The sequence below is a fragment of the Canis lupus genome, chromosome 3 (genome assembly GCF_048164855.1).
Source record: "Canis lupus baileyi chromosome 3, mCanLup2.hap1, whole genome shotgun sequence".
NCBI lineage: Eukaryota > Metazoa > Chordata > Mammalia > Carnivora > Canidae > Canis > Canis lupus.
This window is the reverse complement of record NC_132840.1, coordinates 66,864,132-66,890,779: the sequence shown is the minus strand read 5'-3', so window position 1 is coordinate 66,890,779 and position 26,648 is coordinate 66,864,132. Positions and strand designations below refer to the sequence as shown.

General features: G+C 38.3%; 1 protein-coding gene across 5 annotated transcripts in view; it reads left to right on the top strand.

Annotated features, from left to right (window-relative positions):
- The window catches only part of ARHGAP20 (Rho GTPase activating protein 20), a 141,096-nt gene that overhangs the window by 9,685 nt on the left and 104,763 nt on the right, over positions 1-26,648 (top strand). For all 5 annotated transcript variants that reach the window (XM_072821914.1, XM_072821910.1, XM_072821916.1 and 2 more), the window contains exon 2: positions 10,524-10,606. In XM_072821914.1, the coding sequence (XP_072678015.1) occupies positions 10,527-10,606 (80 nt within the window). In that variant the 5' untranslated portion in view covers positions 10,524-10,526. The remainder of the gene's footprint in view (positions 1-10,523; positions 10,607-26,648) is intronic.

Below are 26,648 nucleotides of genomic sequence, written 5' to 3'. Positions count from 1 at the left end.
TTTTTTATAAAACAAAACTTAAGGGCTATCTTATTTTTATGCATTTGCATAAGAAGTAATTATCAACTTGAAGTGAAATAGTTAAAATAGGGAGTTGCAGCTTAAAGACCGAAAATTCACAAGTCACAGATTCCTAAATAGTGTAGTTGTCGCTCTTGGTTCCCAAGTAAAGATGGTTGTGAAGCAATCGGTTACTCTATGATTTCACAGTTGTCCCAGATTATGAGTCGGAGAAAAGTCTGCAGAACAAAAGGTGGATATGTTCCATCAACTGGGAGAGGTGACATAACTGAAGGCACCTAGAAAAAAGGAGACTTCAGTAATCGAGGTGTCCGAATTCTTTCAAAGTTCTTTTCCTGTTATCCAGGACTTGTTGGTAGTTCTTTTCAAAGTAAAGACATCTTGTGCCTTAAAGAACCACATAACAACAAAGATATGTATGTGATTACGAAGCTGGCCTTCCTAGAAGTTGTGAGTAGTTAAAAATATACTAGATTTCAAAGTAAATCGCCACTAACACATGTTGTAAACTATGAAGTTTCATAGAAATAAATGGGTATGTAACTACCACCAAGGTTCTGTATGCATATGTAGACATACTTATGCCTACACGCACTTGTATACATGGGCTCTGAAGAAACATGTATGTTTTGTTACTGTGATTTGCTAGATTTTATGACTCCTGCCTCTCATATCTCCAGAGCATTTGGCAAGAACCTCTGTTACAGACTGAATGTGCCCTCCCCTAAACTCATGTTGAGGTCCTAATCCCCATGGGTTGGATGAGGTCATGAGGACAGAATCCCCATGATGGGATTAGTACCCTTAGAAGAGACCAGAGAGCTTGCACCCCCTCTGGCTCTGTCCCCCGTATGAAGAAGTACAGCTGGAAGGCCGCTGCACATGAGGAAGAGGGTCTCACCAGGAACTGAATCTGCTGGCACCTTGACTCAACTTCCCAGCTTCCAAAGCTATGAAAAATAGATGTGTGTTGAGGCCACCCAGTCTGTGTTATTTTGTTATAGTAGCCTGTGCACACTACCTCTGAAATGAATGTTCATCCGCAGGAAAGTGTGCTCTCCATTTTTATGTTGATGTCCCAGGTGCTGTGGATGATAGGGACTCTGCGGGCCCTGGTGTGTGCACAGAGCCCTGCAGGCTGGGTATTCAGTGTGGTGTTGGCAACTGCAGCAGTTCCTGAAGCAGCCTTGGATGGGGATGAGGGCTAGCCTTTGTTGACTTATGGAGGACTTAGCTACAGTGGGAGAGGCTGCAAAGGGAGCAGAGGAAACTGCTTCCTGTCATCCACCAATAATGAGGCTTGCAGGCAACACAGCCCATTTTATTTTATAATTTTGTTTCAGTCTTATTTTCTTTATCTAGGACAAGTTTAGATTAGAAACATCCGACCAAGAGCAGAAATAGTCTTATCAGTACTGTGTGTCAGTGCTGTGCTGAGCAGCCTTGACCTCATTTTGACAGACAGCTGTCACATGGCACAAGTGAAAGGTAAAACCTATTTCTGGATGTTTGGTCACTGGTGTGTGGACTCTGAAAATGGAATGTATGTGTGTCCACATCAGCTCACGTTTCACAGCTACTCTGTGGCCTTTTACTTTCCTTGTTTACCTGGGTCTTAATGGACACCTAGGAGAGAGTCTGTATTTCCTCTTCTACCCCTACATTCAAACTCTTCAACCTCTGCTTTGGCAGTAGTCATCACTAAGTTATACTGCATCTGAATCTGGATAGACCTGGGCCTGCTTTCTATTCTTATTTTAAACATTCTGGTTATTACCATTATGGTTTCTGGATTTGATGACCATGCCCTTCCCCTCTGCATAAGGAAAGTGAGAGGTTGCTGCAAGTCAGAGCTTCCCAACCGTTAGAGATGTGGCTGCTACAGCCAGCCCCCCAGCCACTAGGCAGGTAGATGGGTACAGGGCAGCCGGAGACCCTCTTTGTTATCACAGTGTGCCGTGGATGTGTAAATCATATCGCATTGTGTGGGCCATGATATGAAAAATGTAGTGAAGCCCCCTTTAAGGGAATATTAGGGTGATTGGTGATTGATCTTGTCTACTCCAGGGTGCCACTAAAAATGAATCATGACCAGAGGCTGAAACTGGTGACTTTGCCAAAGAGGAAAGTCCACCAACTTCAAGGCCCACAGTGATACTCCAGAAGCCTGCATGGGTCAGGTAGAGGCAGAAGAACAAAAAATCATGTCTAAGAGGAATTCTACTACCCTCGTATTTATTTATATACAGTACTTATGCAGGCTAAAGCCTTATTTTATATGTTACACTATCACAGTGTTTTCCGTGTCAGAGGACTTTCGCATATAATCTTACCTTATTCTTTGTGGTAGGTAGGATAGTTATGTCATCTTAGAGGACTCAAAAGTTAAGTGCTAGAACCAGGGTGCAGAATTTAGGTCCAGTGTCTCCTAGCCCAGTGCCCATTGTCCTACAAGGCATAAATTCTCATCTTTATTGTTTTATTTCAAATTGGTTTTCTCATAGAAGGAGAAAAGACAGCGAAAAGTAAAAGTATTTCTTTCTTAATCTCAGAAAAGAACTTTTATCCTTTCACAGTAGTCTATTGTGATGACATTTGTGTTAATTAAATGCTCAAATGGGTTCTGGATGAGATGATTCATTAATAAAAGATCACACACATCACAGACCACACTGACAATAGTGAGAAGCTTTAGCTTACCCAGTGGTCAGAACCTGGTTGTGATAACAGGACATAGAAGCAAGGTGTATGGTTAAAAATAATTTTCTTGTTTCCTTGCATAGCCAGTGTCTCTGAGGTATGTCTCCACAAATTAAATGCTGCAGGTATGTCAGGAAAACAAATAAGAAACAGCTTATTGCTTGCAAAATTGTATAGACCAGCTACAGAAGGATTCATGATCAAATTTGAATAAGCTAATTTGTAAATTTGATTAATTTTTTTCTAGCCTTGAAACCTGAATTCTTTAAAAGCTTTCCTCAAAGCTCTCATTTTAATATATCTGCTGCTGAAGCAAACACTCAAAGCCCTCATTTTAATGCTATGCTAATTTTAAATGTTTAGAAGTGACTTCATCACATTTGACTTAAATTCTGCTGAAATGCTTAGATGTTTTTCTTCCTAAAGTGACTGTAACAGAAGAAAGTATGAAAAATTGTACTTCACCTGACTTAAAATCTTTCTTCCTGTTTCTTTCTTTTGATAGGCATTCTTTTCCTATAATCTCTCTGAGAACTAAGAATGACCAGATTCAGAGTGATTTAGAGGTTCCAAAAATAGCAGTGTTTTCTGAGTTGTTGAAAATAAAAAACCAAAAATTTTTTTCTTCAGTTATCTGTTTACAGTTTCCTTTTCCTACATAGGCACATTTGTTTCACCAGCTTAAACTCTCAGATACGAGCAATATTAATTCACTGACTTGTATACTGCTACTGAAAGTGTACTGTGTGAAAATGGTAAGGTGAGGGCACTGGAGAGTTAGGGGAAGAGCGGGGACGAACTGCAGTAAAAAGGTGAGCATTATTCCTTAGATCTCTGAGGAATTCGGAGAGTCACACATTTTGTACAAAAACATGTTGGACAAAAAGCAAATAATTTTCATTTTCTTATTTGTACTATAGGTGATTGTTATACAAATAAAGGAAATTATGGCTCTTGGCTATAAGCCATTTTGCTGGGGTGGAACCCAGTGGCTTAGCAGTTTGATGTTTAGCTCTTTGTTTTTCTTTTTCATAGCTTTATTGAGATATAATTCACATACCATAGTATATTCAGAGAACTGTGCATCTGTTGTCACAGTTTCAGAACATTTTCATTATCCCAGAAAGAAACACCACACCCCTTCGTCGTCTCATCCCAACCTCTGAGCAAACACTAATCCACTTTAAGTTTCTGTAGATTTATTTATTCTGGATTTTTCATATAAATGGAATCATATATTATGTGGCCCTTTGGGACTGCTTTTTAATTAGCATAAGATTTTCAAGATTCATCTATGTTGTTATACATGTCAGTGTGTCTTATTGCCAAGTAATATTCTGTTATATGGATATACCACATTGTGTTTATTCACTCATCAGTTGATGAACATTTTTTTCCCACTTTTTAACTATTATAAATAATGCTACTGTGACCATTCACATGCATGTTTTTGTGTGGACATGTTTTCATTTTTCTTGTTTATGTACCCAGGAGGAAATGCAGGATCCTCTGTAACTCTGTGTTTAGCCTTTGGCAGAACTTCTTAACTAGTTTCCAAAGTAACAGCACCATTTTACATTCCCACCAACAGTTTATGAGAGTTGAGTTTATCCACATCTTCACTGGCACTTTTTATGTCTTCTTTATTAAAGCCATCTTGATGAGTATAAAGTGATATTTAATGGTTTTGATCTGCATTTCCCTCATGGCTAATGATGTTGAACATTTTTTTATGTGCTTATTGGACATTTGTATATCTTCTTTACAGAATTGTCCATTCAGATCCTTTTGCCCATTTTAAAATTGGCTTATTTATCTTTATTTAATTGTGACAATTCAATAGTTCTTTATATATAAATCCCATAATAAATATATGATTTGCAAAAATTTTCTTGAATTCTGTGGGTTTTCTTTATGCTTTCTTAATAGTGCCCCTTGAAGCATAGAAGTTTTTAATCTTGACACAAATGTCCAGTTTATCTATTCTTTCTCTTTTGTTCTTGTGCTTTTGGTGTCATATCTAAGAAACCATTGCCTAATCCAAGGTCACAAATATTTCTTCTAACTATTTTTTTGTAATTTCAGCTCTTACTTTTAGATCTTTGATTCATTTTGAGTTAATTTTTATATATGGTTTGAGATAGGGGTCCAACCTAATTTTTTTGCGTGTGGATATCCAGGTGTCCCTGCACCATTTGTTGGCAGGTAATTAACTTTAATCATCTGATGTTTACCCTGTAGTTCAAAGTGGTACATGTCGGGACACCTGGGTGGCTCAGCGGTTGGGCATCTGCCATCAGCTCAGGGCGTAATCCTGGAGTTTCAGGATCGAGTCCTATGTCGGTTCCCAGTAGGGAGCCTGCTTCTCCCTCTGCCTGTGTCTCTGCCTTCTCTCTGTGTCTCTCATGAATAGATAAATAAAATCTTTAAAAAACAAAGTGGTAAATGTCAACCCTGTGTCAGATATAGTTGGCAGTGTACAAGTTTGACTCTTCACCATTCAGTTCCATAGCAAAAGCTTACATTTTCTTAATGACAGCATTCCAGCAAGCCCCTTAAAGGTTTGTTTGTTTTTCTGTGTGTATGTTTGGGGATAGTGAAATAGATATGGAGGATAGTGGATTTTAAAATTCACACAAAACCTTCATTTATTGAGTACATAGTTTGTGCCAGGCATTGTAAGAGGCTTTGGGAATGCAGAGAGAGGCCTGCTACAGAGCAGAATTTCAGTAAATAGTTGTTGAAGAACTGGAGGAAGTTGGAAAGAATTACAGTTCCTACTCTCTAGAAAGGGACAGAAAGAGAAATAATATAACATGAAATTCTGTAACAAAGGCGTAATATGTGAAGGAAGATGGAAGCACAGGGAATTGAGCATATATTGAATCCAGCTGATTAAGAAAGTGGAAAGCAGTTTGCAGGTTAGCTGGTGATATTGCTGCAGTTCTGCTATGATTGAAATATTTTAAAAAAATGAATTATAAGCACCTGGTTCTTATTTTCAATTATGGTCTCTATTTTACTTTTTGGCAGAATAGGTTTTGTTTTGCCTTTATCGCTGAATATAACTGCAAAAGAGACAACTTAGAAAATCAAAGATCTAATGACTTTTTTCTATTCATGTTAGACTTCTGTAATAAATTACTGTTAGTAAAAACACAGCCGTCTTTAAAGCAATCACATTTATTCCCTTTTACAACTTCTTCCAAGTTCCTCTTTCTCTTTCCCAATTTGGAGGTGGAGGAATAAATAAATAAATGCTACTTCATGGTTGGTTTGTTTTTTTAGCTCATATAAAATTCTTGTTTAGTTTTTGGGGTCTTGAAGACTAGGGAAGTGGTACAGTATCAAGAAAATCATTCCCAAAAGATTAATGCAGTTGATTTTTTAACCTAATATATAGTTTGTCAGTTTAGAAAAAAAATTATCAGGGCGCCTGGGTAGCTCTGTCAGTTACATGTTGGACTTTTGATTTCGTCTCAGGTCATGGTCTCAGGATTGTGAGATCGGTCCCTGCTTTGGGCTCTCTCTCCTCCTTCTGCCCCTCCGCCTTCTCCTTTCCTCCCTCCTCTCTCCCTCTCTCCCTCCCTCTCTCCCTCTCTTAAAAAAAAAGAAAAAACAGATTACTTTTTTAAAAATATCCTGCTTCAGAGTGGCATCCAGTATTTGTGAGGTCATTTAGATATGAATATCAAACATGTGGGCATTCTGAAAAATCATGCTGTACGTTGTGATTTTTAAGCTAACAACAACAAAAAGGACTGCTTTAAACCTACCCTCTGTTCTCTGTGAGGCAAAAAATCTTAGTTTTTCCTGTCCTTGAACAATTGAAATTTGTTAGTGCTAATATAGGCATAGTCACAACTTGCCCTGACAAGCTTGCAGGGTATCTATTTGTAGATGAATCAATAGTCTCTTTCTATTTCCATGTATTGTATTTCACACAGTTGTTATAAACAAAAAAGAAAATCTAAGTCCTTATTGCCTGAGAACAGATTCTTTGATAGATAAGTGAATTTGTTTTGGAATCACCATTGGCCCTCTGTTTTACTATACTTTGGGAGCAAAAGAAAGAGATCTGTGTATTTTTAGTGAATTGACACCTAAATCTAGTTATTAAGCTCCTATTATACTGGAGCTTATCTATTCTTATGTTTCATGGGTTTTTTTTAGAAAGAGAGTGAGCTGGGGGGAGGACTAGAGGCAGGAGGCAGGTAGAGAATCTTCAACAGACTCCATACCCAGCATGGAGCCCAACACAGGGCTTGATCTCACAACCCTGAGTCATGAGCTGAAATCAAAAGCCAGATACTTAACCCTGAGCCGCTCAGGTGCCCCCAAGACTTTTAATTATTTATAAGAGGAATGAATCCTGTGAGTCTTAAAATGGCATATATAATGCTTATTTCCTTGTATTGTATATCCAGAATAAATCTTTGGTGGACATTTAACATGAGGATATCAAAAATAGAAGGGACCTAAGATACCGTCTAGTCCACATTTTCTGATTTTCTAGATTAGGAAATGAAACCCGAGACAAGTGACTGAATTGCTTTGGGTTGCATATCTCATTAGTGATGAAAGAGTCTCACTACAAACAGTAGGATCTCAAATAAAAATAATATTCTTGCTGTAGTTTGATTACATTCTCTTGCATATGAATCCACTGGATGAGGTGGATACACTCTGCATTTGATAACTCATACATCTGATAATTTTATAACTAAGAAAACACAGTCTAATTAATTACTAAGTATGTCAGTGGTCCTCTACATTAGGTGTCCATGAAAAACTTCTATTTTAAAAGCACTTTTGTTTTGTTTCTTTTTTTAAAAAAACATATATTATTGGTTCAGAGGTAGAGGTCAGTGATTCATCGGGTCTTGTATGATCCCCACTGCTTGTTACATCAGATGCCTCCCTTAATGTCCATCCCCCCAGTATCCCCGTCCCCACATCCACCTCCCCTCCAACAACCCTCAGTTTGTTTCCTATGATTAAGAGTCTCTTATGGTTTCATCATAAGGGAAGAGAGGAAAAAATAAAACCAGACAAAATCAGAAAGACAGACAACCCATTAAAGTCCTTTTACAGGGCAGCCTGGGTGGCTCAGCGATTAAGCACCACCTTCAGCCCAGGGTGTGATCTTGGAGACCCGGGATCGAGTCCCATATCGGGCTTCCTGCATGGAGCCTGCTTCTCCCTCTGCCTGTGTCTCTGCCTCTCTCTCTCTGTCTCTCATGAATAAATAAATAAAATCTTTTTTTTTTTTAAAAAAAAGCCCTTTTACAGAAGAAAATTTGTCACCCTTATTTGATTATTCATTCTCATATTTAACAGCCATCACAGGAAAATTTTCTTATGTCAGAAGATTTCAAATTTGGGGTCCATGAATCCCTAAGGAATCCATGTTATGCAGGTCTCTGACCCCTTGAAATTATGTGCACAATTTAATTCACAGCTTTTGTAAATTTTTTCAGGGAACCACTAACCAAGATAACCTGTTTTCTCAGTCTACAGGCTAGCAGCATTTTCTTTTTTGTGTTGTCTTCCTTGGAAGACACTTTTCTATCCTCCATATTACTCTGCATTCATTTGTAGATTATTTCTCCCTCCAAATGAAGAACTTCAGATCATTTTAGCTTTTCTCACAGAGTCTTCTTCCCCCAACATTTTAAATCATATTTATGGGTGTCTTTTGAACACTTTCTGAGTCTTTTGTAAACCTGAAAGGCAAGGAGCTCCAAATTAGAAATCTTGTCTGATGAAGATTCCTTGAGGAGCTTGGGCCTGCTGACCATGGTGTCAGAGGGTTAGGGGCCACGGAAGCAAGATTGGTAAAATAGATCCGGGAATGTCGGTTCCCACTAAGGAAGATTAGGGAGACCTGGTCTAGGTCAAAACTAAGGGTAAGGAGCCCAGGTAAAGCTTAAAGGATTGGGCGCATTTCACAGTTCAAAGCATAGAAAATAGATGCTGAATAAAGAAAGGAAGTCAGGAGGATTGGGGGCAGCAATCTAGCCCAGACCAGAAGGTGAAACGGAATCCTCAGAAATGTGCATGTAAACAAATAGCCACTTTTCTTAGTAAAATTAATCTTTTATTCTTGAGACTCTTCATGTGGGGACAGGCCACTGAACCTCGCAATACAGACACTGTGTCCCAGATTTTCCTTCTCCCTGCCACCCCTACAAGCACACTAGCCTCAGAATGGTGGCTTCAGGAGAGTTCTGTTCCGGCAAGATGTGAGTAATGGAAACAGTGGGATCGGCTGACAAGCTGGAGGTTATAATGTAGGTTATCAAAATCATAGATTTTTCTGGGAATCTGTTGAAAACTGTGGGCTTCCTCTCCAGAAGGTAGGCACTAAATACATATCATGTAAACAAGAAAATGATACAATTTAGCCTTCCCTGAAACTCCTTCCTAGTTAATAATAATTCCTGATTGAGAAATATGGTATTCTAGATTTCTTACCCCTTGGTTTCCTGTCTTTTATTCATGGTTTATGTAATTGTTTCAGTTGCTGTCTAAGCTATACTAAGGAGGTTTAGACATATAGTTTCCACATGTGAGCCAAAATATTAATGGGAGGAACAGCAATACTGAGGCACGATGATGCTGGTGACAGGAACTGTGGAGAGGTCCTGAGGACATGACAAATTTGGGGGGATATGAATTGTACCAAAGCCGTCCAGTATCCCTTTGTCACTGGATTATTCTTCCTCTGTTCCTATGCCAGGATCTAGGTTTTATTTTACCAGCTAAGAAACAGTTCCTTTATGAATAATGTAATGAGGGACTCACACTGAGCCAGTTAGTTTTCTATGGTTCCTCCTAGAGCAGCACCCGGTTCCCAGGATAGCTGGGAACTTCTTTCCAGCCATAGGTAAGACCTGTGGCCAGGAAAGGGTGAGAAAGGAGCGAGAAGAGTGGCCACAGCCTGAACTTCACTCATGGCTGTTGATGAGTATATTGGTAATTTTACTCATCCATACCCAGGGGCAGGCCCACTGACTCTACCTAGAATTATTAAATATGCAAGATTGAATTTAGAGAGTGATTATCTGGATAATCTAAGTTAAGCAAATCCTCATTTACCAAAAATTGTAGGTCCTCTGAAGCAGAGAACTTGAATTATCCAGTTAATCCTATGTTTATATACCACTTAGAAAAGAAAAAACTGGTCTTTTTTTTAAGTTACAGCAAAAAAAAAAAAATCTGTTTGGAAGAAGGGATCCAAATGTGTAAATACTTAGGCTTAAAGGTCTATTAAATGTGTTTTGCTTTAACTGTTTTTTTTTTCCTTTCTTCTTTTTTTTCACCTCCCTTTACTTGATCTCTTCAAATCCTGACTTTCCTTGATGCCCAATTGGGGCCTGTCCTGCCTATGAAAGAGAGACAGTAGAACTACGCAGATGACATTTTATGCAATGTAAATTGCAGTGTAAATAAGGTACTCCAGCCCTGCCTTTAGCAGAGGGGCTGGAACACAATAAGCAATATATCTGTTAGCTACAGTTGATGATAATGGTTGTGATAATGCTTTTCCCAAATACTCTGATCAACATTTAACCTCCTTATTCTCTGGCCATAAAAAAATATTTAAAGCCTATACTACTATTTGACACTTAATATTCTAGTTTAGATGTTATTATTTTATCTCTACAGTGAGATTGCAAACTCTTTGAGAGGCAAAGATTAGTAATACAAAACTTGCTGAATTGGTTTGAAAGTTGGCATTTACTGGCTTTACAAGTCACGTGGTCTTCATTTGGATTTTTTTTTTTTTGTCTCAACAGAAGATGAAAACACTAGCAGAAAGGAGGAGGAGTGCCCCATCTCTTATCTTGGATAAAGCCCTGCAAAAAAGGCCCAGTACCAAGTAAGTGAATAGCTTTGTATTACACAGTTGGAATACGCTGTTTATCTGTGTGTGTGAGGGGTTTTTTTGTTTTTATATCAGCACCAAAATTTTCTGTTTAATAATAGAAAATCTGACTTCTGTTCTGATGTTACTTAATAAGGTCTGTATTTTATGTGAATCATAAAGCCTGATCTGTGTGGTCACTTGCTTTAAAACTGATTCAAAAATCTCATATCACTTAGTACACAAATGTACATGCTCCACATATTGCTAAACTTTATTTATAAAAACAATCAGAATACTAAAAGATGAGCTATTTTAATCACCATATGTCTTGGTTATGCACAAACTTTAGCTTGTTTTTTATCATAAAGTGATACCTATGTTGGCATGAGGCAAATTTTTACCAATTTTAGGTATGAAGATAAACAAATTGAGATTATAAAAATGGAATGCTGATTTCTTAAATGCATTATTATTTTTTTAATAAATTTATTTTTTATTGGTGTTCAATTTACCAACATACAGAATAACACCCAGTGCTCATCCCGTCAAATGCCCCCCCAGTGCCCGTCACCCATTCACCCCCACCCCCCGCCCTCCACCCCTTCCACCACCCCTAGTTCGTTTCCCAGAGTTAGCAGTCTTTACGTTCTGTCGCCCTTTCTGATATTTCCCACACATTTCTTCTCCCTTCCCTTATATTCCCTTTCACTATTATTTATATTCCCCAAATGAATGAGAACATATAATGTTTGTCCTTCTCCGATTGACTTACTTCACTCAGCATAATACCCTCCAGTTCCATCCACATTGAAGCAAATGGTGGGTATTTGTCATTTCTAATGGCTGAGTAATATTCCATTGTATACATACACCACATCTTCTTTATCCATTCATCTTTCGATGGACACCGAGGCTCCTTCCACAGTTTGGCAGTTGTGGACATTGCTGCCATAAACATTGGGGCGCAGGTGTCCCGGCATGTCATTGCATCTGTATCTTTGGGGTATATCCCCAACAGTGCAATTGCTGGGTTGTAGGGCAGGTCTATTTTTAACTCTTTGAGGAACCTCCACACAGTTTTCCAGAGTGGCTGCACCAGTTCACATTCCCACCAACAGTGCAAACAGTGCAAGAGGGTTCCCTTTTCTCCGCATCCTCTCCAACATTTGTGGTTTCCTGCCTTGTTAATTTTCCCCATTCTCACTGGTGTGAGGTGGGATAGAGGGAACATTCCTCAACATCTTAAAAGCCATCTACGAAAAACCCACAGCAAATAAGATTCTCAATGGGGAAGCACTGGGAGCCTTTCCCCTAAGATCAGGAACAAGACAGAGATGTCCACTCTCACCACTGCTATTCAACATAGTACTGGAAGTCCTAGCCTCAGAAATCAGACAACAAAAAGACATTAAAGGCATTCAAATTGGCAATGAAGAAGTCAAACTCTCCCTCTTCACCAATGACATGATACTCTACATAGAAAACCCAAAAGTCTCCACCCCAAGATTGCTAGAACTCATACAGCAATTTGGTAGCATGGCAGGATACAAAATCAATGCCCAGAAATCAGTGGCATTTCTATACACTAACAATGAGACTGAAGAAAGAGAAATTAAGGAGTCCATCCCATTTACAATTGCACCCAAAAGCATAAGATACCTAGGAATAAACCTAACCAAAGAGGTAAAGGATCTATACCTTAAAAACTATAGAACGCTTCTGAAAGAAATTGAGGAAGACACAAAGAGATGGAAAAATATTCTTAAATCCATTATTAAATTAATTAATAAAGGGCAGCCCCGGTGGCCCAGTGGTTTAGCGCCGCCTTTGGCCCAGGGTGTGATCCTGAAGACCCGGAATCGAGTCCCATGTTGGGCTCCCTGCATGGAGCCTGCTTCTCCCTCCCTGCATGGAGCCTGCTTCTCTGCAGGCTGTCTCTCTCTCTCTCTGTCATGAATAAATAAATAAAATCTTTTTAAAAAATTAATGAACTAATCAGCAGAATTTGAAGTGTAAAAACAGGCAAACTCACTATGTAAATGACCATTTCACCTACTGAGACTAAATACCATTTCAATAGATATTTTATGCAAATCTTTCATAATATGTAGAAATTGAATGAATATTCAGTCATTAAGTTATTCATTAATTTTTAAATGGCATTTTAACCAGGACGAGTTTTTATCTTTAAAGGAACCCTGTGATGATTTTGCTCTAATCTGTGTATCTTTCTATATAAAGTGAAGTCCTTATTACCTTTACTTACAGTGAGGGTATATCTAATATTCCTATGAATGATGTGCTAATTTAACATAAAATTTGTGTGAAGGCATGTGTTTTTTTTTTTCAGTGTCAAAAATAAATTATAGAGCCAACCCCCAATTAGTGAAACTTTCAACACTTTGGTTGCTCTCTTAGTAGCAACATGTTCTCAGGCTCAGGCACCCCTAACCTGTTCCTAGAAGATACATGCTTAGGCATTGGGTAGACCAGGAAATGTAAATTACTTTTAATAGACGCCTAAGCAAAACTTATTTAGGAAGATACCCTTCTTCCAAATGAATAATACATTTTTGTGCCATATATAAATGACTTTTGGATTATTTACATTAATGTATCTTTGCGTTTGTAGAAAAAAGAGAATGGTAACATTTTCACAATTTGACCTTGATTACCTAGAAAACTCAGGAGTATTTTTCAGGGGAGGTAGTAAGAGGAGGCAGAATTTTTAGCATAATTGTATATATGGATATATTACCTATGTAAAAAATAGCTTTATTTACTTTTTTAAAAACAGTTTTAGGTATAATTTCTTACTGGAAGTTTCTGGGATAGACATGCCCTAGGCTTTTCAATAAGTAGTCCTTATATCAGAGAATCTTAGGCCCAAGATGAGAGGTCTGGTGGCCCACTTACTCCCTAAGCCGGTGTGAGAATCTATGATACTATGCATGCAGATACTTAAAGTTCATGAAGACCAGTGGGTCTCAGTGGAGTAGTACTAACTTCTAGAGGGCATTTTGGAATTTTTTTACAGCATTTGAGTTTATCTCACTGATTCAGTGGGCAGTGGCCAGAGATGGTAGACATCAGATAATGCTCAGGGCACCCTGCACATCAGAGAATTGTGGCATATCTACATGGCTTTGAGTGTCCTGTGCCTGGACATTTGTGAAGGAGGCTAAAAAAACTTGGTATGATTATCTCTGCTTATAACCTAACTCTGTCTTATATACAAAGTATTTTTGTATACTTTTATTTTAATAAACACTAAATTCCCCAAATATGCCACCAGCGTGCATATCAAAAGATAATTTCTATTGTTTGGGACTGTTTCAGAAAATCTCAATAAAATGTCTTTACTTCATTTTCCTGTACTTGTGTGTTACAATTTCTTACCATCCAACTTCTCTTAAATTTAAATACATGAATTTTAAGTAGTGTAAGCATCTGACTACTTCATTGTCTTTTAGTATAGTTATTAATTACTTTTATTTCATTTTCCTTTGTATTACTTTTGATACTTTTGAAATTCAGTTAAATATCTATGAATTTCAGGGTAGAAAAGGAGGAATGGAAATCAATACATATGTGTAGGCATTAGTATCCCATAGGGGAATTGGGTCTAATAATGTTGAGAAGGATGGTAGAGGAAGCGCCAGATCAGTGACACTGGCAACACTTGTCCACCTTACTGGGATTGTGGTGAGGTAGACAACCAGTGTGATAATATACAGCCATGTCCTTCCTATTCTTGCCGTCTTATCCCTCTGCAGTAATTAGTACTTACAGTAGAGCCAGTTCCACAAATTTCTGCCTCAGAAATAATGAAATATGGTGGACTTGTGTCAAAATAACCACAGGAAAAAGGTATATTTAAGTTGAAGGTTGTGTATATTTTAATTTTCAGTTTATTTCTTATGAGTTTCTCCAGATCAGTAAAGTGAGTACCTGTGGTGTGGAACTAGTGCTTTTAGTGTGTATAGTGTTGGGCACTTAATGTGTACAAGGTATTTATAGGTAATGTAATCTCCAGATTGGAAAGAACCATGAAGGTCATCTAGCCTGGTGGTCTCTAGAACTTCCTGGTTAGTGACCTGCAGTGGAATCCAGGCAGCTGCATAATTGTCAGAAACTCTTCATGGTCGATTCTAATGCCCTCTTGGTGGAGAACCACTATGGCAAGCTACAAAAGAATCCTTTTCTTAAAAGAATGCTAAGCCACCTGAGTGGCTTAGTCAATTAAGTGTCAGACTCTTAGGCAGCCTGGGTGGCTCAGTGGTTTAGTGCTGCCTTCAGCCCAGAGCGTGGTCCTGGAGACCCACATCAGGCTCCCTGCATGGAGCCTGCTTCTCCCTCTGCCTGTGTCTCTGCCCCTCTCCTGAGTCTCTTATGAATGAATAAATAAAATCTTTAAAACATAAAAAAGGGTCAGACTCTTGATTTCAGCTCAGGTCATGATCTCAGGATTGTGAGATCGAGCCCCATGTTAGGCTTCATGCTCAACACCGTGTCTGCTAGAGGTTCTGTCTCTCCTCCTCCCTCTCCGCCTCCCCACTGCCTTACACGTGTGCCTATGCACATGTGCTCATGCACATGTGCTCTCTTCCTCTGTCTCTAAAATAAGTAAATATCAACCTTTAAAAAAAAAAGAATTTTGCTTTGCTTCACAATCAGTTGCACCCAGGAAACATGAAAAACTTCTAAAGGCCAAGCTGATAGCACATTGTTTCAGGTAGAACTTTGTACAATAAAATTCTAGTACCCAAAAATAATCTTTACTATTTCTTTACATGTAATATGATGGGAACTAAAACTAACCTGTAAAAGAAATAGAGTACTTTAGCACTTCATATTCTTGAATTAAATACACAGTCATCATAGCCCTGCATATTTCTTGAATTGTACCCTTACTTGATTTTGACTTTGTGACAGAATGTCACTGTTTCTGCTGTGGCTTCCTGGTAAGGTGTTGCTTAGTAATTAATGATGATAAAGTTTTTTGTCCAACATTTAGCAAACATCCCCAAACAAGAGATTTAAAAGAATCTCTTCATTTAACAGCTGTTGCACCTCAATTTTTATTGAATTTAATGAACAAGAGCTTTAATTTAAAAGAGAGGGAAGACTTAGGTTAATTGGTGAGTTAACTGTATGTGTCAAACAGTTTTATCTCTAGTGTTCTTGGATCAGCTCCTACAGTACCTAAGGAGAGGTGGTTTATAGATTTTAACTTTTCTTTTTTGTACATGGATACCATTCAGATGAGCTAGAGGTGATTTCTCTAAGCAATTATTTTAGCGTGTGTTGTAGCAGATGCTAAGCCTTCACACTAAGATTAGTGGTTTTCCAACGTGGCTGCATTCAGCTGTATTGACTCTCAAACACAACAGCGTTCAGTTCTGTGTTAAGAACAACACCACCTCATGTAGTAGTTGTCCTCGTGGTGAGACTCAGGGCTCCTAATTAGAGGGCTTAGTTTCCTTGATCTTGAAATGAGAGCGTCAAAATTATTATCTAATAAAACCCTTCTACCTCTAGTTCAGTGGTTACATAATTATGATTTGAGAAATTCAATCAGTCAAAAGACTTCCTTTTGCTTACTCTGAATTCTAATCATTCTTAACCACTTGCAGTTTCCGAAGTACATTCTGCTCTCCCCTTGGCTCAGATGTCACTTCCTTCAGGCACTCCTCTAACCTATCATAGATAACATTCATGCTTCTGGAGCTTTTCACTGTACGCGCTCATCCCACTGCATTGGTGTCACCATTTATGTCCTGTTGTCTTGAATGCCCTTGCCATTTATTGATAAAGTAATGTTTTGTACATTTCTGGTGTTATTTGTTGGATAAATTGGTGAGTGAACAAGTGACTCCATTTCCAAACCAAAACAGGAACTTAGTAAGTTTGTTGTACAGGTTAGTAATTTCGTAAGTTTCTGCCTTTCCTGCCCTCCTTTAGCCAACACATGAGAGAATTGCCCTAATCATCAGTATTATTGGTGAAATTCTGGCTAGAAGAAAGGCAGATTGCTTTTGATTCTGAGTTATTGTTAGGAAGTTATTTCATGCAGCAAAATAACCCACAAACTCATGTATATAATCTGGAAATACTACACATATATTGGCATTCTCATGGTATTTCTTCATTGTTTACTCAGGGATAGATTCAAGTCATACAGACTTTCCCTCCAGAAATTCTCTTGTTTTGATAGGTACTCAGCCCACCTTGTAGAAGTTGCACAAAAATGTGCCCACTTTTGTTATAAATTACCATCTGTTAACACTTTTAAGGTGATATTCACCTATTGCCATCCCCATGTCCAAATTAACTTATTGCATATGTGCTCTTTGCAGGACCTCATGCTAGGGACTTTATCTAGGTTACTCTTCAATCTCTGCTTACTGCTACTGAGAGGAAAGGCAGCCTGCCAGGGAAGTGTTGAGTACTATAGGAAGTGCTTGAGCTCTAACTGCATTCACATGCCAGCTGTCCATCCTGACTTTCTATGTGGCCTTGGAAAAATCACCTCATCTCTGAGTCTCAGTGTTTTCCTCTGTAAAATATGAATCTAATGCTTGTATCACGAACTATGAAGTATGAAAATTCTTAGATTAGTTGCTTCTTTCACTTAGATGTATTTCATTTCCAAGCTTTAAACCTCCTGACTCATCTAGCAAAATCAAGTTTGTTAATGAAAAGCTCCTACTTTATACATACCATTGTATAACCAGAAGCAAATCATTGAGCCTATCTCATTGAATAGTGGAAATTGAGTCAAAGACTTACCCTAGGTCACATAATTGATTATAGCCTTAGAGATGGGACTGCAAACACAGGCCTCTGGTTTGCATGGTATATTATTCAAACCAAAGTCCTATGATATACTAAGAGCATAGATTCTGGAGCCAGATTGCCAGGTTCGAAATCCTGATACTGGTCCTTACTAGCTGTATGATGTTGGGTAAGTTTTTAAACCAGGGTTAATAACCTATCTCATAAGATTGTAAGGAAGACAAATGGGTCTTATATATGTAAATTCCTTACTGTAATTACCAGCACATAATCCGTACTCTATGTGTGAAAACTATTATTATTATTATCAGTAGTAGTAGTATCAATAGTAACAGTAGAAATAGGACACAGAATCCTCATAAAAAGACTCTTTGAGGGCCACCACAGGTTAGAAATAAAGTGGATGAAAGTTGCAGTCTAGAAGCCAGCTGGATTCTAATATTAAATTCATTTTAGCAAGACAATTATATTTCTAGGTCTGGCCTGATGCAAGATTAGCTCAGAACACCTTGGACTTACTCTTGGTAGACCCTTACAACTGTTGAGGTCTCCCTAGGCCGAAGTTCGAAGTATACTTAGAATGACTCTGGGAAATAAGGTCCAGAGACACAGAGAATTGACCTGGTTTGCTTGGCCTCTCCAGACGAAGAGTCTAGGAAATCTGTATGTGCCAAATCTATGAATCAAAATGAGACACATATAGAATTAGCCAGTTTGGGGTAAGGATGCTAGGATGAGAGAGCCACATCAGAAGGTGTTAGAGAACTAGGACAGCAGCTGTTTGCTGACTGGCTTCTGGTTCCTTTTGGTCAGTTCACTCCTGTTGTGCCTAACTACACACACACACACACACACACACTAACATTGCCTTACTTAGGCTATCCCACATGTGTTGTACAAATTTCACATTACCCCATTTCCTTTTTTCTCTGTTACGTTAGCATTGTAATTTTAATACTCATCTAAATGAAAACACATCGTCCTTTCATATGCAAGGAGTACATTTATACTCTGGAATAGTTTACTGGGGATTGTGGTCAAATCTCCTTTCACAACAGAATGAAAAACCACCTCCACCTGTGATTGTTGAGTGTGAACTTTCCAGATAGAGTAACTGGAATGAAGTGAATGACCTCATAAAAGCCATTCTCATACTGAAGACTCTAATAAGATAGTCATGGCAACAGTTTGATATAATTTAAAGAAAAGATCAGTCTAAAAGAGAAGTTACTAGGGGTACCTGGGTGGCTCAGTGGTTGAGCATCTGCCTTTGGCTCAGGTTGTGATCCCGGGGTCCTGGGATCGAGTCCTGCGTCAGGCTCCTCACAAGGAGTCTGCTTCTCCTTCTGCCTATGTCTCTGCCTCTCTCTCTGTGTCTCTTATGAATAAACAGATATAATCTTGATTTTTTTAAAAAAGGTGATCATAGACTTTCTTTTGGAATTCTGTAAACCTATCATATCTAGATACAGTTCCTTGGTATAAGACTTTGAAATAAAATTTTGAATTTGAGAGGAATTTTTAAAACATCAACACCTTTTCAAAATCACAATAAACTATATAGACATGTTATCTTAGGAAAAAACCCATGCCAAGTACTGTTGTGCTGCCTTGCACTGAATGCCAGTTGGTTCTGCACAAAGCCTGTTCCTACAGTTTGGGACAATGTGTTCGTAGGTCTTAATTGAGAGACCCATAGATTATTGAAGGTGTGTGATCAGAAGAATACACAGTAGAAATTTGACACATCAAGATTGCCAACAGCCTGCAAGGTCCCTCTTTCCTTGTGAGGAACATTTCCCAAAGCTGTAAAATTTGGCTGTAAAGGAAAGAGACAGCCAAAAGGTGTCAAAGGTGGCAAAGTTGGCAGATTTTTACCAAAATGGAATTTGTTGGGATCCCTGGGTGGCGCAGTGGTTTGGTGCCTGCCTTTGGCCCAGGGCGCAATCCTGGAGACCCGGGATTGAATCCCACGTCGGGCTCCGGTGCATGGAGCCTGCTTCTCCCTCTGCCTGTGTCTCTGCCTCTCTCTCTCTCTCTCTCTGTGTGGCTATCATAAATAAAGAAAAAAAAATTTTTTTTAAATGGAATTTGTTGCTTTGTTAAGCAAAAGGCTCTCCAGACCCAAAGATGACCTTAATCTTTTCAAACTACTTTTCATATTCTTTAAAAATGCTCAAATGTGGGCAGCCTGGGTGGCTCAGCAGTTTAGTGCCGCCTTCAGCACAGGGCGTGATCCTGGAGACCTGGGATCAAGTCCCACGTCGGGCTCCCTGCATGGAGCCTGCTTCTCCCTCTGCCTGTGTCTCTGCCCCTCTCTCTCTTTCTCTCTCTCTCTCTCTGTCTCTCATGAATAAATAAATAAAATCTTTAAAAAAAATGATCAAATGCATCTGTTCCAGGGTATTGTGCTGATTCTATGACATAATGCTGGGAGGACTCATTAGAAGATTGTGTTAAGTCTCTCCACATTCTAGTGGGCTTTGACAGAGTCAAATTAATTTATTTTTGCACTTGCAGAACAGTGCATGCATTTAATTTCCTCTTTCCAACTATGGCCTCATTTACTAATTGCAGTTATGATTCAATTTATCTTTCATAGTGGCACCAGAAAGGCAGTACTGCCTTAGTGAATGTTTCCCCCACTCCTCACCCCTCCCCATAGGCTGAGCCACATCCTGAGACATCCATACCATACTAGGCTAGGTTCTCCCTTCCCCTGTGCAGCTGGAAACCTAGAATTTCTCAGAGGAGCTTTAGAGTTCCATAATCAACTTCTATCAGAACCCAGAAAAAAAGAACTTCAGAGGGTGGCAGAAGAAAACCGTATTTGACAGTTGTGGCTAAGAAAGTGCGGGCCCTGCTGCCATCTTCCCTGGTAGCCTCTAGGCCAATTTCTTACCAGGAAAAAAAATTTCGACAAGTTCCTTAACCCGTTAAGGCATCACTTTCCTCATCTATAAAATGAGGATAACCTCGTAGGGGATTCAGAGAGTTGATACTATAAAATATCTGGCACACTAAGTATTACGTTTTTTTCCTGCTCTGCCCTGTCACTTGATGTATAACTTCTTAGTGCTCCATGTATAAGTCTCATTTTCTCACCTTGACTGTCTGCTTTTTGCGTGAAGGGACCGTGTTTTCTGCTCTTCACATCGACATGTTCAGTGCTGGGTATGGAATGATACTCTGTAATATTAGCTGAGCTGAATGAGTGATTCCTTCCTTCCCCAGCTAAGTAGGGCAGCTCCCAGTTGGAGTGGAAAAAGGGTAAGTGTCCACTACTGCCTGAGAAAGTAATGCATCCAGCGTCAGAAAACCACAAAAAGAAATACCAATTTTGGAGTGACCAACTGTTTGATGTATGTGATGTAATGCTCACATGTTTACCATATCATCTGCACTGTGAGTCACTGCCATTGGTTCTCTGATGTAGAGCCCCTGGTGTACTGAGAAGACACAGAGAGTGGAGTCTGGTTCTTGCTCTATCACTTGGTAGAGTCCAAGTATGACCTTGGTAGAGTCACCTAGCCTTTCTGCAGCTAGAACTGTTTCTTCATCTGACTATGGTAGGGAGAGGGGAGAGTGAGATGGACTCAGTGTCTTTTATGTGCTTCCTCCACCAATGCCCAACTCCACAGTTTTGTTTCTTTATGCTAATTGTAGCTTTGTCACATGGAGAACAGAAAATAGTATGAATGCACCTTGCAAACCTTTTTATCACAGCTCTTACACACCTAGGAGTGTGTTGGTCACACTACTGAGGACTACATATCCCCTCTGTCCTTTTTAATTGCAAAGGTCAAGCATTTACTTATGTGGGATCTTTGGTCTAAGATCTTTGTTGTTATAATGTTTTGGTAGCCAGCCACCATAATGGCTCTAGTGATCCCCATCTCCTGGTATTCACACTCTTGTCTGATACCCTCCCAGTATCAGAATTGTGCATCAGAATTGTATCAGAATTGATCTGTGTAACCAGTAGAATATTGCAAAAATTATGGTATATCACTTTTAAGATGAGATTATAAACATACGAACTTCTGTCTTAATTGCTTTCACACTCTCTCTGATCACTTGCTCTGCGGGAAACCATGTCCTGAGCAATCCTGTAGAGGGGCCTATAGAGGAACTGAAGCCTCCCAACTGACAGCCATATGAATGAGACTGGAATTGGATTTCCCAACCCCAAATTTTCAGATTGCAGCCCCAGCCTCATGGCAACCTCGTAAGCTATCTGAGCCAGACCCAGCGAGCTAAGCCACTCCCTGGTTCCTTGACCATTAGAAACTGTGAGATAATAAATGTTTGTTTTAAGCTGCTATGTTTGGGGTAACCTATTATGCAGCAATAGATAACCAGTAGTCATCTAGTTTATGAAACTAGATTTCTAGATTGTTTCTCCATGTACCTTTTATGTATTCTTAAAGCTAAAGGTAGAAAGATGGAAACAGATACTATTTCTGTTTATAAATGAAAATGCTCATTTTCCAGACCATGTAATTTGTTTGAAAAGGGACTGATGACATTCTTTCTTTAAATAGCTTTGTTGAGGTACAGTTCATACCATATAATTCATCCATTTAAAGTATACAATTTAGTTGTTTTTAATATATTCACAGAATTGTGCAGCTATTAATTACCATTCTTTTTTAAGATTTATTTATTTATTTATTTATTTATTTATTTATGAGTGAGTGAGAGAGAGAGTGAACATGTGCAAAAGTGATGAGAGGAGCAGGGGAGAGGGAGAGAGAATCTGAACCGCAGGGAGCCTGACACGGACTCCATTCCACAACTGTGAGATGATGACCTGAGCTGAAACCAAGAGTTGGATGCTTAACCAACTGAGCCACGCAGGCATGCCCCCTATTACCACTTAAAGCATTCTCATTCCTTCTAGAAGGAAACCCATAACCATTAGTTGTCCCTCCTATTCATCTCCCATGTCCTTTCTTACCATTTCTCGTCCTAAGGAACCACTCATCTCTTTTCTGTTCCTATAACTTTGCCTCTTGTGGACATTTCATATAAATGCAGTCATGCATATGTGGTCTTTTTTGACTAGTTTCTTCCAGGTAGTGTAACATTTTCAGGGTTTATCCATGTTGCACCTGGTATCAGTAGTTCATTACTTCTAATTGTGAAATAATATTACATTAGATGGATAGATACACCACATTTTGTTTATTTACTCATCAGTTGATGGACATTGGGGTATTTTCTACTTTTCAGATACTATGAATAATGCTGCTGTGAAAATTCACATACAAGTTTTTGTGTGTGTTTCATTTCTCTTGTATATATACCTAGGGTGGAATTGTTGGGTCCTGTGATAACTCTGTTTTTAGCTTTTTAAGGAACTGCCAGACTTTTCCAGTGCAGCTGCACCATTGTACACTCCCACCAGCAACATGTAAGGGCTCTGCTTTTTCCATACCCGTATCAACTCTTGTTTTCTGGCTTTTTGACTGTAGTTCTCTCAGCCAGCTCAAAGAGGCACTTCTTCCTGGTTCTCATTTGCATTTCCCTTATGATTGTTGAACATCTTTTCATGTGTTTACTTGCCATTTGTATCTTTTTGGGGAAATGTTCTATTTAAAACTTAAAGCATTTTCAATTGGGTTGTCTTTTAATTAATGAGTTGTTAGAATTCTTTATGTATTGCCAAACAGTATGATTAATTTTATGTGCATGTATACAAAGCAGAGCTCAGTATTGTGGCACTAATTTGAGGCTTCTGAGGCCCCCAAAGCCCTTGAGCCTGAAACATCTGGATAATTGAAAGCCAACCAAGCTTCAGTTGTCCACTTCATTTTATACTTACATACCTTTGTTTTGGATTGCTTTCTTTTTTCTTCATTCAAACTTACTTTCTGTTTTTGGGAAAAAATAATTTCTACAAGCATAGTCCTTTGGCAGATTGCTATGATGCATACTCTTACAAATTAACTTTTAGAGATTTAATAAACTTAACTTTTTTAATAATTATGGTTTTCTGGAATATGTATTTTCTTGTTTGTTCTTCAAAAACATAGAAAGTTATATATTTGCGTTTTAGAAAATCTGAAAAATTCAGGGAGGTAAAAACGAAATGTTGGTCTGTATTCATGGCTATCCATCTTGATACCTTTTTCTGTCATTTGGCTTCAAAGTTTATGTACATAATTTTATGACTGAATCATCAGCATGATCATAGATGATGCTGTGTATGGTCCCTACTTAACTGTATTTATGTATCATATATAAAATGTCATGTTGAAAATAAATAAAATTCTATGGATTTGCTTTAACTTCTAACATGAAGTAGGGAGTTAAGGAATAAATATGCTAAGCTTTTGGAAATCGTAACAACATTTATGTTTTATTTCTGACATCTCAGCTTTTTCCTACAAAAATGTTCTCATTTATTCAAAGACTGCCCACCATGAGGGAGGCACTCCTACTAAATAAGTTTTTCCAGGGGTGCCTGGGTGGTTCAGTCGGTTGGTTAAGTGGCCACCTTCAGCTGAGATCATGATCTCAGGGTCTTGAAATTGAGTCCCACATCTCAGGCTCCCTGCTGAGCAGGGAGTCTGCTTCTCCCTCTTCCTCTGCCCCTCCCCCCTGCTTATACATGCATATGGATGCTCTCTCTCAAATAAATAAAATCTTTTTAAAAACTAGAGTTTTGGGATCCCTGGGTGGCGCAGCGGTGTGGCGCCTGCCTTTGGCCCAGGGCGTGATCCTGGAGACCCGGGATCAAATCCCACGTCGGGCTCCCGGTGCATGGAGCCTGCTTCTCCCTCTGCCTGTCTCTGCCTCTCTCTCTCTCTCTCTGTGTGACTATCATAAAAAATAAATAAATAAATAAATAAAAATAAAAACTAGAGTTTTTCCATACTAACCTTCAAGGAGCTCATAATCAAGTAGATAAGGAAAAACTGTCAAACATAAATTACTTTAATAGACTATAAGTGCTATAATGAAGGTAGAAATAAAAGAACAAAGCAACTGCCTTAGGCCTTGAGAGAAAGCATCCTAGAGGTAGTACTGTTTTATCCTGGGGTTTGATGGATGAGTGGGAGTGTCTTAACAGAGGGAACAGTGGTATAATGTTCTACTAATTAGAATGTAAATTAGAGCTCAAAGTTTGTAGAAAAGAGTGACAGGTGACAAAGACCATATTGGGAATGGCCTTTGTCAGGCTGAGGACTTTGGATTTCTAGGTAATATAGCAATAATCTAAGAAAATCAGAGTTAAAGATGTGATTTAATTTTTGTTTTTGAAAGACAGCTCTATCAAAGAATTGATTGGAAGAGAGATGGTGAGACAGGTAGACTGTTTAGGAGATAGATGAAAATAATAAGGCAGGGATCCCTGGGTGGCGCAGCGGTTCGGCGCCTGCCTTTGGCCCAGGGCGCGATCCTGGAGACCCGGGATCGAATCCCACGTCGGGCTCCCGGTGCATGGAGCCTGCTTCTCCCTCTGCCTGTGTCTCTGCCTCTCTCTCTCTCTCTCTGTGACTATCATAAAAAAATAATAATAATAATAATAATAATAATAATAAGGCAAATGGTAATGAAGAGCTTATACGATAAAGGAGTGAAATTTAGAGAGTGAGAATCAGACTTGTATACAAGGGAGTGGAAGGACCTAAGAATGAAGTTCCTAGCTTTTGAAGACTGGATAAATATGGTGACACTAACAGATTGGCTAATTGGGCACATCTTCATCATCAATTATAATGGTGTATAGGACAAGTGTTAGTGTTAGCAGTACTAATAAAAGCTATAATTTAAATTGAATGTTTACCATTTACCAGATTCCTCATTAAGTATTTTCTGTATATGTTATTAAGTGACTTTCTCATTTTACAGTAAAGATACTTAATCTTAGAAATTTAAAATGATTTAGCTTAAGTCTCACAGCTATTAATAAGTAAAGAAGTGGAAATTTAAATTTGTTCTCTATGATGTTACAATTTGTGACCTTACCCAACATATTGTACTGCCTTAGTAAAATCATTTCAATTTTGAGAATTTCCTATCTCATAAGATAAAGAACATTTCTAGAAGCTAGATTTATGAAACTTCATTGTTACTATTATAATTTCTTTGTGGCCATTACGTTCTGTCTATTGTAGTTCCATACGAAGAGATGAGAGATCACTTTAAATGAAAATGATAGAATGGCTCTGAAATGATTCTACTTTTATCTCCATCTCAAAGAAGCTAAAATTTCCTGTAAATGACATTGTTTAATGTAATTATTTACTTGACTGTAGGTATTTTCTAGTATAAAGTAAGAAAGTTGAAATGTTATATATTGCATTTTATATTACTTGTGTTTGTTTTCACTTTTTATTGTAATTTTTGATGTCAGTATCTAAGTTTCTGGCCTCTATATGACTGTGTTATATATGATTTCTAACTTTTCTTTATGACTTGTTACATAGTCAGATTTTTAGAAGGAAGACCTATATGTGGAAAAGTATGTTACTACTTATGTAAATCATTAGTCTCTTTCTAATATTTTATTCTCTTGTTCTGCCGCTCATTAAGAGAGCTATGTAAGTTCACTGTGGTTTCACTTCAGTTGTGGACATGTAAATTTCTCCTTGTTATTCTATTAGTTTCTTTATATGTTTTAAACCTCTATTATGAGATATATAAAACTTAAGATAGTTAAATATTTTATCAAGTATAAATATTTTTCTTTTGTCCTGTTTATTTCTTTTGTCTGTCTCCTTTGGCTCAGCAGAATATGTTTGAGATTCATCTGTATTACATCTATCAGACGTTTGTTCCTTTTTAGTGCCAAGCAGTATTCCATTTGTGGAAATACCACAGTTAGTGTCTTCATTCGCCAGTTGATAGACATTTGAGTTGTTTGCAGTTTGGGACTATTATGAAGAAAACTGCTGGGAACATTTATATGCAGGTCTTTTCTGTTTTCATTCTGTTGGGTAAATACCAAAGAGTGAAATTACTGGATCATATACTAAGTGTTTCTTTACCTTTAAAATAAACTGTCAGGCAGTTTTCTAAAGTGTTTGTACTATTGGTTTACATACCAACAATGCAAGAGAGCTCCAGTTGTTCCACATCCTGGCCAAACCTTAGCAAATGACAGTTTAATTTTTTTTAGCCATTCTAGTGGGTATGTAGTGGTATCTCATTGTGGTTTTCATTTGTATTTTCCTGAAGACTAAGATACTGTGCATCATTTCATGTAATCATTGCCCATTTTCCTTTGTGAGTGAACTTTTATGCA